Here is a 20,000-nt window from a genome sequence, read left to right as displayed (position 1 = left end):
CTAAAGAGAAGAAAGAAGAAAATGAGTGTATTTCCTAAATAATGAAAGCCATCATAGATCATATAAGGCCATTTGTTTATTAAACTATTAATGTTTGCTAGCCGTGTATCTTATAGATTTCAGAACTGTGACCTTTATATTGTGTTGCGAGGGGGCGTTCACTTTAAAGACTTTGACAGAGCCCTCAGAAGCAGGGCTGAGCTTATAATTCAAATCTCTTTTTACATTCCTGCAGGTAAAAATTTCGTGACACAAAGTTTTCCGTATTAGCCTTGGGATCTCGAACTTGGCTTAAAATTACTTTGCATTGTTCCAATTTCTTAGATATTCCTGTCAACTAACCCAACTACTGTTGATAAAAATATCGAAAGGATTTGAATATATGCAATAACTGCTTCAAGCCAAGCACTGGGCCACTTTCGGCCATTCAGCGCTGTAAACAGTGAAAAGAGAGAGTTGGAGTGTTTGGACAACAAGATAAAGTTTTCAGAAGCAAAGGAGATTAAGTATAAGGATCTAAAGGTGGAACTGTGGGAAAACCCCACAGGTGCACTAAGAATTAATCGTTAGAGAGGTTGGACAACGAAACTTGAAGAAAGGAAGCGGGAATGGAGGTTAAGTAAACGGCTGGTGCCGAAGGGACGCTGTAAACACCTTGGACCTAATTCCTACAGTGCACCACGCTTGTTGCACTGACAACACTATACCCTTACTGGGTAATGTAATTTCTAGAAAAGATGCTAAAAAATTCTGAAAAATTTCATAACTCGGAATATCGGGTGCATTAATATTTGCATTATCAATGGTAAATGGAACAGCAGGAATAGAAAGATTCCGCTTGGAAATTATTCCTCGAAGTGCATCAACTATCTTAGGATTTACTCTTCCCGCGCAAACATTAGCCTAAGGATGGTGACTTGATGTGTTCGTTTTACTAGTAGTAAAGACATAATTGTCCAATGAAGAAATTTGTTAAATCCTTTGCCATTAACAGAGACGCTCATATTTGCAATCCGTGACCGCACACAAATTTGGAGAGTAAAATGTATGAAGCGTACTCTCGAGTCATTTCTCACTTAACAGAATTGGATAAGAAACAGACAAGCACATTTGCACATATAACTATATCTGTTATATGTAAATGTATATGTATATTTATATATATGTATATTATACGTATACTTTAATATTTTTATATATATACATATTTATGGATGTGTATCTATATATACATATACATATGTATATGTATATATAGATAGATAGATAGCTGACTCATCCTGGATTACCAGACAAGAGGATGATTGTTTTTTAATTTTTTTGGGCGGAGCACCCTTTTGTATATGACACTGGTTAAAGATAAAAAGCCAGCACAGAAATTTGAACTACAGTACGTTCTGTTTTTTAGCTGATGTATATGAGAGAGAGAGAGAGAGAGAGAGAGAGAGAGAGAGAGAGAGAGAGAGAGAGAGAGAGGATCATTAAACCATGGAAGAAGTTAACAAAATCAATAACTGCAGAAATTACAAACTCATAACCAGTAAAAATCAGAAGTTTGATCTTAGTTATGCAATGAACGGTATTAATAGTAAATCTACACCAATTTAGAGCATTCACGCTTTATTTTTGCTTAACCATGGTTTGCTTACTTTATAATAGTTTTATAGAAGTCTGACCATTACCGTTCCTGCGCAAAAGAAAATAAAACGTTGGTCGACTTTTCAGAACGGCTCCTGAGGACACTGAATAATGGGATGGTCAATGTTCTTGTTAGTTATACTATTCTTAGCTTCCAGAAAATTGAACTCCTTATGTGCAATAAAATCCTTTCTACCTAATTTTAAATTAGAATGAGTTTTGGAGTGATCTGTCTTCCTTAGAATGGCATTTTATTAACTAAAGATAACTGTAGTTTTTAAATGTTACCAAATGTATTGAAGTCATAGTAAAATTTAGACGTTTGCTCTGAATTTCAAACTTTACCAATAGATAGAAACAGCTCCTGCTTCAGCGCTCCCACAGAGTAGTCGGTAAATTTCATCAGATGTCTTGTGTATCCAAGAATGTCGCTGGGAAAAGGGCGCCTCAAGCACTTTTCCTAAGCGAGTTTAAGATTACCGGAAGATTTGATTCGAGTAAGCTCGCGCTGTCACAACGGAAATGATCACCGATAGTGAAGATGAACTTAAAATGAAGGAAAGTGATACAAACCTTTGGCTTCATCATTCATTCGCCAGTGACTCATTTTCCTCTTTGCCTTATGATTCAGTAGGGGTAGAATTTTATCGACGTTAATTATAATGACCACCTTATCAGTAAAGATTGTCTGAATTAAATTTGTATTTAAAGAAAATATACGTGTATGACCAGAATACAAAAAAAAAAGAAAGAAAAACGTCATGAAATACAAAATTTTCTTCTTTTTACTAATTTTAAGATTACGCGGAATACAAATAAAGGCTATATTTGCGCAGAGAAATGAGAAATTTAATCCCCGAAACCTTATTGTAATTTTATTTGCATTGATGTTGTCCCTAAGAGAAAGTAACGGGCTAATACAGATAAATTTCACAAAAAATGAACGCGCTAACATGAGTTACAGACAGGTAACCCACATGACCCCAGCCATGAGTTAGTTATAGCCTAGTTCCAAAATATATGCTTTCCTTCCGGTTTGTCGGCAGTGCCCTAGTTTTATCTTACCTGCCCCGTAGGGGGTAGTGCCGTCAGTGCACCTCATGCGGTGAACTGTAGGCTTTACTTAAGGTTCTTTGCAGCTTCCCTTCGGCCCCTAGCTGCAACCCCTTTCATTCCTTTTACTGTACCTCCGTTCATATTCTCTTTCTTCCATCTTACTTTCCACTTTCTCCTAACAGTTTATTTATGGTGCAACTGCGAGGTTTTCCTCCTGTTCCACCTTTCATTCCTTTTCACTGTCAATTTCCTTTTCACCGCTGCATCACTTCGTAGGTCCCAGCGCTTGGCCTTTGGCCTAAATTCTATATTCTGAATTCTATTCTATCTTTACCTGGACCATGTTTTTTTGCATCCGTTAGTTCCGGCAAAGACAGTTTCGGTCCTTCCACAGCATGAAAACTTTGCCGATCCAATAAATCAGCTCGTTGAGGTCTTTTGACCTTTAGCGCCTCTCACGGTGTCAAGAGGCGCAATTGTTAACGATATCCATTTCCTTCGTCTTTCTGTAGTATTGTGTGTGTGTGTGTTTGTGTTTGTGAGTTCAGGGGATGTTGAGGGTGTTGGTCTTATCCTTATCCTTTACATAAATGATTATTTACAAAACGCAGTGTTGTATGTAAAAAAGAGAAGAAAAATAGCCAACTGTCAAATTTAACATAGAACAATAAGTTTTGGGATAATTGACCGATTCAGTATTTACTGGTGATATGCTTAAGTTACATATTTTCTCGGACTTCTCCCTTACTTATGGTCAAACATCAGATTTTACTAATATAATGACTAGTGTGTTTAATGTCATTAAACACAAAATAAAAAGTGGATTTTGCTGCTTTTGGTATGTCGAATTTTGATGTCGGCAAATTCCCTCGTTTATTCATTCGCTTCGTTGACAGAATTATCTCATAATTGCATTGCCTAAATTTACAGATTTAACAAACAAGCTATTTCGGCAGAAAGCATTTTATTATTATTATTATTATTATTATTATTATTTTTGCCCGCGTGGATACGATGTTAGAATCTGAACAGTTATTATGATTCAAATTTTCAGCGTCTTGAAATCGACCTCTCGTGATCTGTTATATATTTATGATTGATATTTTTCCCTGGAACTGAACACACTTGACCTTTTACCAGCGTGCGTAGCTGCATGTTGGAACATTTCAAATCCTGGCACGCAATACCTGGAAACCCTCGTTGGAAAATAACACCACCTGCCTCGAGCGAAGATAATATCACGATCGATGAAAAAAAGATAAGCCTGTATATGGGGTAATAAACTCTATGCCCTTATTAGATGGCCAGATTAATGGCCTTGTTGACGTCTGAGACAGTGCCAAGGACGCCTTCTTTTAATCTTTGGGGCTGGCTTCGGCCTCATTTTTCTTATGATGAACTGAATTCATTTGGAAGACAGCTCAGCGGCCCAAAGGGGATTGAGATGAATGAAAAACCGATATGAAACAGGAGCAGAGCTCACAAAGAGTGCTGTAGGTGCACAGTTCTTGTTCATTTGTGAAGTTTGATTCATTTCCACATTTCATTTTGAACTGCACACATCCATGATCGATTTTCAAGAAACAGTGTCCTTCAATTCTTGCACTGGCAAGGGCTCTTCCTAGATTTGTTTATGAAAGTAGAATAGTGGTTTTCCAGAACTGAGGAAGGACAAAAGAAGAAAATAATAAAGCAATAGGTGAGTAAAAAGATAGAGAGATAGATAAACAAAAGAAATGCCTCTTCCAGTTATCCTGTGTATGTTAATCCTAATTAAGGTAACGGGTGGTGTACAAAGAGGATAGCAATAGTATGGAGTTTCATGGAAGAAGCTAACGATGCAAGAACACCACCAAGGAAGAGGCGTAAGGGAATTTCTTTCCATTTTTTTCTTTTAACGCGCGTAATGGGTTCATTTACCCTCCAGCACATGATATGCATCATCATTAAGCATGGCACCAACCAAGGGTGTGATTAAGGAGAAATTATCCTTCTGACCTACTTTTGCCAGATTTTCTTTGTTGATTTTCCTGCAATTAAACTTGCCGGAGAAGCAGTGAAGGGGAGCAAAGAGAGAGAGAGAGAGAGAGAGAGAGAGAGAGAGAGAGAGAGAGAGAGAGAGAGTCAATGCAGCTTTTTGAAATTTCAACCTGATTCTTTTCCCGATGAAGATTGAGGCGTCTCCATATTTCACTACCTGACGTGACGCTACTTTAATTCTATTTCAAGTTACTTTTACTGGTTTTTCAAAATTTAGTTTTGAAAAATCTGTTTAAGAATAGCCTCTGTTTGACCATTTATTACCAAATAATACTCAGTTCAGTTAGGGCTGGGGAATATACATATATAACTATTCAACGTGTTAGGTTTATATTATTCTCTTTGTGGACTCTTAATGCAGAAAGGGGGCAATTCTGCAAGAGCCCGTCTTCTCCCACGTATATTATTTATTGTATATGTACAGTATGATCATTCTGATTAGGTATATTTATTGTATTACAGCCATTTCAACGATTCTATTAGAAAGAAATGCATAATGGTACAAAAACAAAAGTTTTAAACGAAACATTTCTCCAAATCCCTGAATGGGAAATTGAGAGTAAAAAGGTTTGAAAGGTGTAACAGGAGGAAAGCCTTGCAGTTGCACTGTGAAACATTTGTTAGGAGAGGGTGGAGAGTTGGATGGAAGTAAGAGAATATGAATGGAGGTACAGTAAAGGGATTGAAAGTTGTTGCAGCTAGGGGACGAAGGGACGCTGCAAAGAACCTTCAGTAATGCCCCACAGTCTACCGCAGGAGGTGCACTGACGGCACCACTCCTCTATAGGGTTGGTTGATCAAGTGAGTGCCAGTTAATCAGCAGATAAAGTAATGACGGCCATTTTCAAGAGGACTGAGAAAATGATGCGATGGTTTGGCTGGAAGTGTCTTGCAGTTCCAATAGACACTTGTATCAGCACATTTCGGGGTCGGAGATCGGCCTTCCTGTGTTGTTGATTAGGGTTAAAGATGTACAGTAGACCCTTTTCACCAACATCAGGAGGTGTTCTTTCCATGGGCGTTTACGACCGGTCATGAAACGGAATAACATCACGGTCTTATTTATTCAAAAATCAGAAAATCAAATGGCTCATAATATCCCTCTGTAAACAGACTTTGAAACGGTCATAACTTCCGTTTTTAAAATTCTCTTTTTGTAAGTGAATGTGGATAATGCACTTATCCTGAAAGTTCAATACATGGTCGATTTATTACAAGCATGAAAAGAATTTAAAATATAGTGCATTTGGCTTTAGTAACCTATGAATTCATTTTATTTACGGGAAAAGTAAATGTCTTTTAATGAACTAAGGTGGCACTCTTGGTTTTCAGTGTTACTTAACACTCCCTCAGTGGAGTTCAAAACATCATCCCCCGCTTCGCTTGCCTTCTCTCTGTCTTCTCTATTTTGTCGCAGTCACTTGTAGTCTTACTACACAGGTATTTTCCAACAGAATACGCAACACTTATTATACAAAGAATCGGCATGGCAATCTTAGCAGCATTGGCTCGATGTCATGGAACGAGGAAGCACCCACGCAAGGTTGTTCCAGCTTTTTTGCTCATTTTGAGATTTCCTCCATGAATCACGATTGTAGAAAATCATTATTTTTTATCCCTTCCATATACCACAATAATAATACCACAGACGACAGGGAATAAATTGAGAAGGAAAAAAGGCTGTTTAATAAAGTACTAAAATTTTCATAACTAACTAATATTGATCACTTGAAGCAGAGTCATCATTGAGAACTACTCAACCGCGGATGAATAAATTTTTCAAGCATTTGTACAGTGGCGTCCATGCGAGTTTTCAGCAGTATATTCACATTAATAGCGATAACCATGCTTTACTGAGTCTTAAGTTCACTGAAGGGCACAAACATAATATAAAACGTATTTAAATACCAAATTCAATGAAGATGCAAGATTGGTAGCAACATAGTGTAAATGCATTTATTGCAGTGGGTTAATTTGTGTAAATGTATTTGTTGGAGTCGATTAATCTGGGTTGGAGTGTGTGATGATTGTGTTTATGTGCATGCTTATTTTTAATCGTGAATTTCATCTTTAACTTTGTTTGCAGCGCCGAATGACCTCATACGTCCCAGCGCTTGGCCTTTGGCCTAATTTTATGCCCCAGTCCAATCCATAACTGGAAACGTCAGGGTAATTTTGTAAAAATTAAATTTCTCTGATATATTTGAGAACGATGTAAATACATTCTGAATAAATTTCATTGATCATCCTTGTTGCACTCATCTTAGAAAAGTTATTAAAACACCTGAAGCGCCTGAAGGGATATTTATAACCGTGTAACAGAGAAAATTGATGTATCATTTATTTTCTTCAGTGTACATAAAATCAGAAGTGTTAAATGAAAATCGAAAGTTTACTGTTTTCCAAGGCTTACCATAGGTTCACACTGAATAAGTAACATATACAGAGATTTTGTCCTAAAACTGTGAAAATGTATTTACTCTATGAATGCAGTATTAAGACCATTTACATATAGATAACAGTCGAATAGTATTGAGATATATATCTCATGTCTGCTTTTTCGAATTGAAACTTATGTTGTCATCTGTTGAGAGCCCCACCCCAAGATCCAGAGATAGTCCCAGGGCCCAGAGAATACTTTGCCCACTCTAGTTCGGTGTGGTCAGTGGGCCCCACCGGAAGGGAAAACACCCTTTGCTTTCCGATCATTATTTGCTTGCTTTAGTCGCCAAATTAAGAGAAGTTGAGGCTTCAGTATTTACGACAAAAAAGATAACAGTGTTGACGGCTGAGTAGTACAAATCAACTTGAAGGAGTTGCAAGAGTAAATTAGCATTATTATTGTATTACTCAAATGACGTTGAATTGATACGAAGCATGCTAAAATGAACATTTATGTATTAAGTATGCCCCAGCAGCGTAAAAAGAGGACGTAAGAGAAATGTAGAAAAATACAGAATAATAAGTAATCAAAATTTTAATGAATATATATAAATAATAAACCGCCAGACAAACAAGGTAGTAGCAGAAGTTGAGAACTCGCGGAAAAACACAGCCATTAAAAGATAATTACAAAGAAATTTCAGCAACTTTTATCTTAATGGTCATAATCTTTACAGGCCTAGGTACACAGTATTGCTGTTATGTTCGGTGGTGAAGTTACAAACCTTGAAGACATTTAGATCACTGAGGTTTTTTAGTAAAACGATTCGTATTCAACGCAGGCTACAATAACGGAGTAAGTGAGAACTACAGAGGAATACGCCATTAATTGGACTTGGTGATTCACATCGATTAGTCACGTCAAGTCGCGATCGTAGGTTATCGAGAAAATCTATCGTGACTAATAGTGATTCATGCAACCTCTGGCTCACGACGAGACCGCTAGACGTTTCCTTGTGTGTGCGTTGTCCTGTTTTCTCAACAAAAGTTCTGTGTACTGTGTACATAAACTCAGAGGTCATTTGGACGAGAGGGACGGCTGTCGCAATATCTAAGGGGTAACTAACTCCTTGTGATCATATAGCTTTCTAGACCATCCCTGCTGTGGGCCTCTGCGCAGAAAAAAAAAAAAGAACGTGGTCACGTGCGCATGGGATGTTAAGGAGGCTTTGTCAGAGAATTAATCATGGACGGGTTTTATGGTTTTTGGACATGGGAAGGAGAGAGAGAGAGAGAGAGAGAGAGAGAGAGAGAGAGAGAGAGAGAGAGAGAGAGAATGTAACTATTGATATTTTGAATAACCGAAAAAAACTGATTATAAAAATAGTTTGCAACCACTCCTAACTCACCTTAGTTCGTGGTCGCATGATAAAATAGGTAGAAATATTTTGCGTGAGTTAAAATACAAGAAATTGAGACGTATATTCACTTGTTTTTAGTAGTGTCTCAGTGCGTAACATCTTACATATCGGCTATTTACTTATTTCTTAGTAAAGTGAATCACTTGGAATCAGTACCTGTTTCGTGTAAGCGACTTTCATCGGTATGGTATTATAGGACGTTTGACTCTTTTTATTCGTGTTTTGTGGTTAATTATCTGTTACCAATATTTTGACTTGTCTGTTGTTTCTCTGTTTTCTAATCTGTTCTGTTTCGTTGGCATTGCATCAGATGAGTAACGTAAATGTAACGTCTCCTTCCATAATGTCAATAGGTAAGCTTCTCCAAGGGTATTTACCTTTGGCTTAGCCCTGTCGTTCTCCCATTGACACATTGTGACCATTTTCCGGTTGGCGCCAGAGCGGCCAGACTCCTGATGCAAGTTCCAGAGGTCTTTGTGTCTCTTGACGAGGTACTGTAGGGTCGGAGCAGTGTTCACGAATGCTCTTATATCCGGGCTTGCGGTTGATAAGAAGGGACATTCCCTTCCATTCCCCCACGTGCGTAAAGAAAATAGCTCTTGGCATTAGTTTTCCCTCGTTGAGTTGGTTGGGAAAGAAACTTTAGGCTTTCAGTTTCAGATTCTTTCATGGTTTCGCTCTTATACTACTTTTCTTAGCCTAAAGCTTTAATATCCGTCCCGGAGCTGCTTGCTGTCATGAAGTGGACTTGAACACCGGTGCCAGAGTTTGGGCATGGCCCTTTGGTCGTTTTGGTTCTATTTGTTGGTCTAACGATTGATGGTGAACCTTTTATCTCGCACGTCATCGTCATCCCGTAAGTTTGTTTTTGGAGGCCTTCCTGTTGACTCTCAATCCAGGTTTGTTTCTCATCCGCTGAATGTGTGGCTAATTTTTCATAAATCTTATTTAGAAAGTGATCTTTGAATGCCTCTTTTCAAAAAGTATCGTCGTCTTGGGAGAAACTGTCAAGGAAAACGTCAGACGCCTAAATGCTTTCAAGGAGATTCCTGCTTTTCAGCTCTTCCACTCTGTTCCTTTGGCGATTTAGAATTAATTCATATGAACATCGCCCTTCCATGTTATTACAGTAATTGCATCAGAGAATTTGTCTAGTCATTGACTTTTCCCTTTTCCTTTCCTCTGCTTTTTACTCTCCTTTTTCCTCCTTTGCAAGGTGGCACTCTTGTCTTTTTTTTGCACAGGTAGGATATAACCCCCTTTTATGAAGTACGCCCCGCTTATTAAACTCTAAGGTGACTTAAACCACTTTATAGAGTTGAGCAATTCACTGATTTTTCAGTTCAGGTGATAGCTACGGAATTTGTTTACGTATCGTTCTCCAGATTTCAGTAACCTAATTTTCAGAAGGCTGGTCAACTCTTTTTGTTCTCTATTATTTCATTCTATCCTTTGCCTTTTCTACCTTTCTGGTTAGATAAGGGCATTCATTAGGTGTCCTTTACGTAAGTGTAATAGAGTGATAGAGCTGTTCACACGTTTGCAATCGCTCTAATGATTTGTGAAATGCAGAGATCCTTTGAATTTTGATTTCGATATTGGAAAGATATCCTGTGCCTCCTGGTGGTAAGGAGCAATGGACCGAAATTTTGCATCGTTATTCTGCTGTAAAATAAGGAGGGGTTTCGGATCCTCTCACTCTACTCTTGGATTTATGTTTTTGATGACTCCTTGAGAAGCGATGGTGAGAACACGGTTCCCGAGCGAATGTTCCTCAGTCACTCACACACACACACAAAAAAGGTGAGGAACATGAATGGCTGCAACGAAAGTACGGCTTTGAAAACAAAGGAGGCCAATGGAAGGTGTTTCATAATTCCAGAGCCATCGTGAATTTGTTGGTTGCAATTTGGGCGTGTCACTTCCGCGGCATTCCACACCGCTCGATAAGCATAAATAGTGCAATAAGCCAACGACACCATGAACCCAATAAAACCGGTACTTTCTTTCACAGCTCCTATGGATGACGGAGAGAGAGAGTGGGGAGAGGGTGAGGGATGGTTTGCAAATAGAAATCCATTTCTTTGATGGCTCCTAAGTTCCATTTGAAAGATATAATATATATATATATATATATATATATATATATATATATATATATATATATATATATATATATATACATACATACATACATACATACATACATACATACATACATACATACATACATACATATATATATATATATATATATATACATACATACATACATACATACATACATACATACATACATACATACATACATACATACATACATATGTGATACCTTTTCATCCTGCCATAAAATGCCTAGTGCAACCAAGTTCACTTTCAGATGCGATAGTTTTTAAATATTTAGAGATGCAGAAAAATGGAAAGATTCAAGACACACACACCGTCTCTTGCATCAACATGACCCAGCAGTATCTGGGTTTTAAAATGTATCGTGGCGCAGAAACTGACGACGTTTCCTCGACGTAATATCGGTATGAGGAGAGAGTGTGAGCCAGCAGGACAGCAGCGGTGATCTTCCCAGAAATTATTCATGACGGGTACCGCATTTGATGTGTGGCTTGGCAGTAGGAAGAAATCCAAGACCTTAAAGGTTCTTTAGGGAAAGATTGATGAGGCCTTGCATAGAAAGAGAGTGGGGAAGAATCCTCAGTTCCAAAACGATCCTTATTGATTATTCTCAATCAGGTCAGAGGAGATCTTTTACCACGCAACTTCGAATTGAACTGCCTCCACTTTTCCTTCGCTGTACCACTTTCACTGTTCTTGTGTAATAACTGTATCAACTTTTCTGATTTCTTGTGCAAAAATTTTATCAGCTTCTGCTAAGATATTCTGGTTTTAGAATATAATTATGATTGCAAAAATAAACATTTATTCTGTCGAATGACGAATAAAATAAAGTTTAAACCACCGTACAGTTTTTGTAGGTGTCTAACAATTTGTTGCTATAAAGCGATATGGTAATACATTGATGTTAAGATTTATGATCAGAAACCAATCGGCAAAGAATATCATATTTTAATTTATTCATTTCCCATAGGATTGTGTTTGTCTGCTTTATTTGCTGAATTGTTGTTTCCTCTTCATACCTTATACGTGTTGATAAGTCAGCGAAAAACAGTATTTTCCTTATTACAGACAGGAGTTTTATGATAAAGAGGTGATTCGAGGAGGTCACTGATTTTTGCATAGCTTTTAAATTATTTATGGGAAAAGTTGTCTTGTTGGTCCACAAAGCGAGAGAGAGAGAGAGAGGGGAGGGGGGAGCGTTGGGGTGAGCTAAACAGTCAGAGTTTCGCGTGAAACATCAAGAAGAAAAAGTCAAAGAACCTGGAATATTATCAGCTGTATGCCGTACATTTATATAACCTTTAATTTTTGAAAATTTTGATTATTCATTAATGATATGCTATTCATGTTTAAAATGACGAAGATAAACATTGCTTAGAAGTGACTTAATAAATTACCATTTTCCTGAAAGATACGACCTAAAATTGGCTTAATGAATGCAATGTTTCATCAGAGTTGACACAAATTCGGGGAAGTCGAGACTCTACATCGCTTTAGCCGGTATAATTACATCCTCTTCATAATGATTTCCCAGTAACAAAAGTCCCATTTCGGATGTTCATTATTTCCCCTACCTCGTTTCCACTCTCAGGAACAGGAGCAATACTTTCCTTGTTATCTAGAACAACTGGGAGGTTGTTTGCCCAGAGATTATTACAAGTAATTAGTTCGTAGTATTTTGTGAGAAAGATCGCTATGTGACTTATATCAGCAACGGGACTCTATACCAACGACAGTAAGTCAGCTTCTCTCAGAGTTACATCAAGTTTGAAGAACTTATTACCCAGTTACCCTCGTCCATTGGGCCACTTTTAGGGGGTGTTGACGGAAAAGAGGCGAGACGAACCAAAAAAGTAGACCATGACCTTTCTATGTTAATGTCACCGAAAAGGTTATTTTCGAAAGTGAGCCGGAACGCCTTGAAAATCGATAGTGTGATACTGGGATCTTTTTCTTGTTGAAAATGAAAATTGCAGTAACTGCGATCCTTAACACCGATCATTTGCTAATTGTATGGCATTCGAACTTCTTGAATTGGCTTTCTTCATCACGGAATCCTGGGGCCGTCACAGTCACTCGCAGATGTATTTTGAGTTGCTGTTTTCGCAGTTGCCAGAGGCATAGTGCTATATCTTTGGACATTTTGGGATTATGAAAGATATTCCTTAGAAGCCTTGGCTCTGTAGCTGAAAGGTGGTAATCGCCTAAATGCATTCTATTGTAAGGTGTTACGGCACATCTAGTGAGAGAACGGTTATAATTGTTGGTTGTAATTGCCACCAGTTGGTGTAAGGCGACTTCATGTGTCACTTGAGATCACCAAAACCGCCGCAAATAAACGCACAGTTGAGAAAGGTTTCATTGGGACCCATAGATGCTTAACTTCCCAGCAGTTCCAAATGCTGAAGTACCAAGCTCTTTAGTCTTAAGAAATGTGGACATGAAAAACTTGCAAGTTAGAAACTGGCTCCTGCGGTTGGAAAAAAAAAAACCGTCCATGCTTATACCAGGAGTGGCTGTGCCCTTTAGTTTGTAGCACAGCTATGAATGACGACTTGAATACGTTGACGTGTGATATTACAAAGAATCTGTTTTTTATTCGGATATCGCGTAACTCATGTACTGTACCTTCTCATTTAAAATCCAATATGCATATCAAGTGTAAACATAACCGTTTATATAAAATATGTTTAAATGTTATTAAAAATTGTATTGGGTTATTTTTAAGAGTTGACTGTGAAGCAGTAATTGTAAAAGGTAGTTTTTCTCATGTATTAGGTGGCAAAGACCACTGACGATAGTCCATTTATTTAAACGATATACATAGCAGGCGATTGGTTCTTTTAACCGTATAATATCTCAGTCCTAATAGTGAAATTATATATTTTAAATATGATCATTACTCAAATTTCCCATAATAATGGAATCCATTAAGGGCACTTTCTTTTCCCATTGAGAATCTTTCGTATGGGAAAGATAGAACTGCAGCAGTGGGAATCCATTAAGAATGTTCTAGTTCTAGGCTATTCATTCTGATTCAAATTGTAACTTACCATGATATGTAGAGGAACAACAATCGAACACTGCACTTATGTTAGGTGATCCAGTACTGAGAAGAACACGTATAAAAAATCTTCCAAGAAATTTACAGTAAATTTGAAGGCACGACTGACCCCGTCCTCTTATTAGCAACGAACAGACTTTTTACTCTCTACTTCTTGACTTTAATTGGATGAGCAGAATAAATTTTAATTTTCTTTGCGAACCCGGTTATGTTGTGCTCGAAAAATCATCGCTAGAATATAAGTGATGAAAGTGCCAGTGGAACTATGTTATGTCTAGCGAAAATGGGACGGTAGTTTGTGTCACTTGTGGATCGAGTAGAAGAAAAGATAAAGGTTGAATAGGATGTGAATGGGAGGAGTAGTGTAGTGTCGTAAGAAACTGTTACTTCTTAAGGTGTCATCAACGATGATATCATCAAGAAATAGATGTGGCTCTGTTCTAAATGTTGAGAGGAAGCTCATGTAGTAATCAATGAGTGTGATTAAACGCAGAATAAAGAAATTTTGTTGAAGGATAAAACTGAGCTGCGCATGTTTATTGTCGAACGCGATGCCAGAATTGCTGAGATTGAAAGCTTGCAGGAAGAGCTAGTTCGTGACACAGGACGGAAGCTTAAAGATTAATTGCATTCCGTAGAAAATCGAACCATTGGAAGCTGAGGCGAGAATTAGTAATCTCAAGAAAAAAATTTAATTATTGGAAGTTGCTGAGGAGGATGACTGCTCCTAGTACTTTTTCAGATAAAGTCAAGGTGAAGGACTTATTGGTAAGAAGGTAAAGTGAGATCACTGAGGAGGCAAGTGAGGCTGCTAATGCACTGAAAGTTATTCCCGTTCTTGACAGGTATGCTTGTAATGGACATATCTTACGTTGGAGGGCGCTGCAACAAAAAAGATTTGGAATTGAAACCAAGCATTATGAGCTGAATGTTTGCAGTGAGCAGGGTTTGACTGGTGCATTAGTTAGCAGAAACTGTTACCTACAGTCAATCGCTGATGGAAAGGATAAAATAAGTCTGTTATCTAAGAGACCTGCCACAAGTGGTACTACCACATCATATCAAATGTGACCCCGAAATGCGAAGTTTTGGTAATGATGATGGTGATAAGTCGTCACGATGGGGAACGTTTGGCATTGGTGACAGACACCACGTACTGGCCTTCTGTTGCTATCAGAAAGGTGTTCACGTTGATAGGGAATCTAATATCGAAAGTGAGCTCAGTTTGTGGTAATTGTGCTGGTAATTACGTAAAAAAATAATGCACTTCGAACTTTGCCAAAGGTATCGACTCTAAGAGACAGAAGAAAAGATGCTGAAAATAGGGTAAGTTTGGAGAGGCTGCAATGTTTCGGATGTGGAAGTAATAATAAGGGCAGCAAATACTATTCATAGATGTATATATATGTGAATGTCTTTAGTTGTGTCTGTGTGAATTAGAGCACTGATGAATGAGACGTCTTTTGATATGAATATTCTGTGTAGTCAAGGCAACAGAATTAATTTCTGTATGGATACTCTTATGGTTATTAAGACTTGTCAGCAGAGTAACATTGTTGTGGTTGAACGTTGTGATACTAGAATATGTAGGGCGATTCAGTGAATGACCTTACAAATATGTGAATGTAAAAATGAGTGACTGTCCTTCAGAGCGCCTCAGGCGAAGACCACCGAAGGGGAATTATAAGTGATAAATGGTTTGGTCACTTAGATACCAGACCATTTATCACTTATAATTCCCCTTCGGTAATCTTCTCGAAGCAGCGCGAATTGGATATTAAACAGCATTTGTAGCTTAATGCTTGTATCTAAATCACGGAGATGATAAAAATTCACATATATATATATATATATATATATATATATATATATATATATATATATATATATATATATATATATATATATATATATATATATATACATATATATATATATATATATATATATATATATATATATATATATATATATATATATATATGTGTGTGTGTGTGTATGTGTGTGTGTGTGTGTGTGTGTGTGTGTGTGTGATAGGTGCGTAGATAGATGAAGAGGTAATTGATTTTTTTTCCTTATACAAATTGTTTGTGAATAAACCGAGGTGTCTGTAAGGGTGAGCCTCAGAAGACGAAGCATGGCATAAGAGTGCTTCCATTTGCAATATTGTATATCGCAGCAAGTTAGTCTAAAAGACAGACGAAGTACCATTAGACCTGACCGAGCATTCCTTTTTTTTGTTTGCAGAATGGAGAGGTACGAGAGCCTAGGCATTGTCGGGGAGGGTTCGTACGGCATCGTGCTCCGCTGCCGACATAAGGAAACCGGGCAGACCGTAGCTATCAAGAAGTTCCTCGAGAGTGAAGACGACCACACTGTCAAGAAAATCGCCCTCAGGGAAGTGCGCATGCTCAAGGTAAACACTAATGGTTTCAGTCTTACAAGAAATGAATGCGTAGACCTTTTTCTATCCCGTAGGGGGCCAGTTCCGTCAGTGCCCCTCATGCGGTGCACCATGGGCATTGCTTAAGGTTCTTTATAGCGACTCTTCGGCTAATGGCTGCAACCTCTTTCATTCCTTTTACTGCACCTCCGTTCTTGTTCTTCTTCCATCTTACTGGCCACCCTTTCCTAACAATTGTTTCATAGTGCAACTGCGAGGTTTTCCTCCTGTTACACCTTTAAAACCTTCGACTATCAATTTCCGTTTCAGCGCCGAATGACCTCGTAGGTCCCAGCGCTTGGCTTGGGGCCAAAATTCTATATACTATACCATTTCAGGGAAGGCTATATGCGCTGAATTTGTGGCAAACAGGAGTAGCAGCGGTAAAAGAAACAGTAGTCGTGATGAGCAGGATGAAACTACCGCTGTCGTATTTGTCAGGCCATCACTAAATGTGTATTTAAACGAAGTTGCTGAGAATATTTAAACGTGCAGTTCTCATTCGTTGTTGTTGTAGTTGATAATGATGTTGATATTGATGTATTTTTGTATCGCATATTTATATTGTAAAACATTCAAGCGCATCAGGGTGATTGTTTTTATTCAAACACCATAGTCAATTAAATTTTATATATAATATATTTATATATATGTATATATATATAGTACATATATATGTAAATTATATATATATATTATATATATATATATATATATATATATATATATATATATAATGTATGTATGTATGTATAAATCTAATATAATCATAATCAACTGACAGTAAGAGAGGAGGCTCCGAAAAACTATACAACGTTTGCTGCCCCATTCCTACTTTAACTGGTGAATCGAGGATGAAGCCCTGTGCTGAAAATCATTAGCAGGACTTCGAACCCTTTATATAAACTGCGCCGTTTATCTCTTGTCACTCAGCTGTATTCGTGCTTCCTGGATGTGAAGTCCCTTCCTTTCCAGGAAGTCTCTCAGCCCATCTGTCCAGCCTTCTTTGTTTCGGTCTTCTCCTCCAGTGTCCTTACAATCCGGATTAAACGCTCGCTGGTAACATTCTCCAATCGTTCATATGCCTAAACCATTGTAAGACCAATACACACAACATACACACTGTAATGTACTCTTGAGTTTTTTTTTTTTTTTCTCTGACGTTTATCCACTGAATTACCCGTTCAATTTCTGGTATCACCCGCATTCAACAACCACTCTTCACTGAAAAACGATGATTTTTTTTCCCAGCTCTTATTTATAGCAAATTCCTATCCCAAGTTATAGGCGTCCTTTCTTCGAAGAAAATGGAGTGTCTGTCACAGTTCCCATTAAAAAAAAAATGGTGTCATTAATTGTAAAAGATTCGAATCAAAACCGTGTGGTATTCAGAGGTTGTTATAAATACGCATGGCTGATACGGAACTGTGCTCAATGTCCCTTCGGGTTTCCCGGATTTGCGGATTTTGTAAGGGTCGGAAAATCATTAAATGGGGACAGACCTGGAAGGCGACGACCTTGAAAAATGTAATGCATAGCTAACGATTCCTTATAGAATTTTGCAAAAGCGCTCCTACGTGCAAATGTGCAGGCGCAGTCTTTCGAGGAAAGATAGTTCACTTCAGATCACTTCTTCATTCGATATCCAAGATACTCTACACAGGTAAAAAATTGCAGAGACGGGAAATACAGTAAGTCGAAATACCCACTTCTTTACGTAAAAGCATTCGTGAATAATTGCACTAGCACATAGATCTTCATACTAAATAATACGATAATATTCCTTTAAATTTCATTTTCATTGCCTTGATAAAATTTGCATTCACCTTATACAAGTTTACTATTATTACTTCGACACAATAAAATGACAGATTAAAGCATATAAAAACTTTGACAGACATATAAATGATAAACAGTCGAATACGTAATTACAGGTATATTAATTCTATATGTTGCAAGATGCTTTCATTTGCCTTTCATTATAACAAGCTGCTGATATAAAAGCATCTTTATCATTATGTAATAAAGAACACTCATCATAAAATATATTTAAAGTTTCAAACTTCCTGCAAGAAAACCTGAGATATATGAATACATCACCTGGTTACTTATCATCTGCAATGCAGACATAATCTTAGACTTATTTATGAAGCGTTGGAATGTGAAAATCTTGACCTTTTGACTTACATAGTGATTGCTTTCATAATATGAAAGGTTTCAAATCTTTCTGACTGTTACTACCTGTATATATCCCACGACAAAACTTCTGAGTAAATAATTAGATTTCAGGAAACACCAAACCGCATTTGCAGCCATATGTCTGTATGCAATATTCTTTGAATAAAAAAGTTTTAACATCTTTCTCTGTAAAATAAATTTTTTAATGGCATGTTCAGTTTGACATACGATTTATCCCTTGTGCTGGTTGTTATCTTTATAATTCAAATTACCACTTGTCATGTATCGTATGATTTGACAAGTTCCACACTGTAACTACTAGTCTTGAATGGCTTGATGTTTTCGTTTTCTTTCATATTAATATTATGCACCATGTATTTGGTGTTTATGGGCTTAACTTTCAAGCTAGTATTAAGAGGTTCTTCATAAGTTGTATATATATTTTTTGCAGACCTATAACTTATGGGGCCAGCAACAGAATATCCTCAGCGTACACGAGGGGATTTAAACTTAGAATGCCAAAGCGGCAACCAGCCGTCATTTCAGAAATAGATTTTAGGAACGTATCAATATAAGACATATATTCCAAAAAAACAGGCACGATTATTCTCCTCCTCCATGGCGCACTCCATTTTTTCTTATTAATTTGAACACAAGATCTATATTCAGCATCAAAAATTTGATTATTATACCGAAAGTGAATCAAATTTACATAAACCGCCGGATTCCCCTATTCTAATAATTTTCCCATAAGAATATCACGATTAACAGAATCAAGTGGTTTACTATTAAAAACAAAACAGGCATAAACATCCGGATTACTATTAATATCAGCGTTAGGATCAGCGTTAAAATCCCCACCAGTGATGACATCACTAACATTTTCCTCTTAAACGATTACTGCCAGTGATCCAGGGCTGTCCAACCCCATGCCCGAGGGCCAAAAGTGGCCTGTTTGATTTTGAAAGTGGCCCGCTAGAGAAAAATAAGTAATAGTATATTTCTCTTTTTTATATCATAAAAATTAGATTTACCGCTTATCCTCAACAAAAGAAATATTCCTTGGAAAATCAGTATCTACAAAGAAAAATTTCATTGGCGTCTGTTGGGAGTTACATCATACTTTCAAACGATGCGATTTATTAAAAATAACAAAGATCATCATATAAAACGCTGTGCGAGTAACTGGGCTCCGTTTTGGCCTTGCTTTAACAATCTTATTCTGTAGTCATTCCTTTTCATAAGGAATAAAGCGCCGAGATCACAGTTTCCTTCTCTTCTTTTTCTCCATCGGAATTGGAATGATCTTAAGTACGAAGGAAATAAGGGTGATCGGTATGCAGGTCTTCATTACCACTGTGTCATTGAAGTGTCTGGGAATATGAACGCTAGTGCGAATATAAAGAGTATTTCAGGTAAAATAAAAAAACGAAAACTTCAATGCCACAATATATGCAAATGTACAGTATATTTATTTGAATTCCTCTGAAATACGTCCATGTCAATTTATTATTCCTAAATTATGAGCAATATATATTATATATATATATATATATATATATATATATATATATATGTATGTATACATATATGTATATATATATATTTACATACATATACATATACATACACATACACACACATGGGT

At 37.2% G+C, this 20,000-nt stretch overlaps 1 protein-coding gene across 1 annotated transcript in view; it reads left to right on the top strand.

Moving 5' to 3' along the window:
- LOC136850585 (cyclin-dependent kinase-like 3) overlaps positions 1-20,000 on the top strand; it is a 99,603-nt gene that overhangs the window by 38,186 nt on the left and 41,417 nt on the right. Inside the window, 1 exon segment of the mRNA XM_067124228.1 lies at positions 15,979-16,147. Coding sequence (XP_066980329.1) covers positions 15,980-16,147 — 168 coding nt within the window. The 5' untranslated portion in view covers position 15,979.

Source organism: Macrobrachium rosenbergii, chromosome 22 (assembly GCF_040412425.1).
Source record: "Macrobrachium rosenbergii isolate ZJJX-2024 chromosome 22, ASM4041242v1, whole genome shotgun sequence".
NCBI lineage: Eukaryota > Metazoa > Arthropoda > Malacostraca > Decapoda > Palaemonidae > Macrobrachium > Macrobrachium rosenbergii.
Note: the sequence above shows the minus strand (reverse complement) of the source record. Positions and strands in the feature narration are given on the sequence as shown.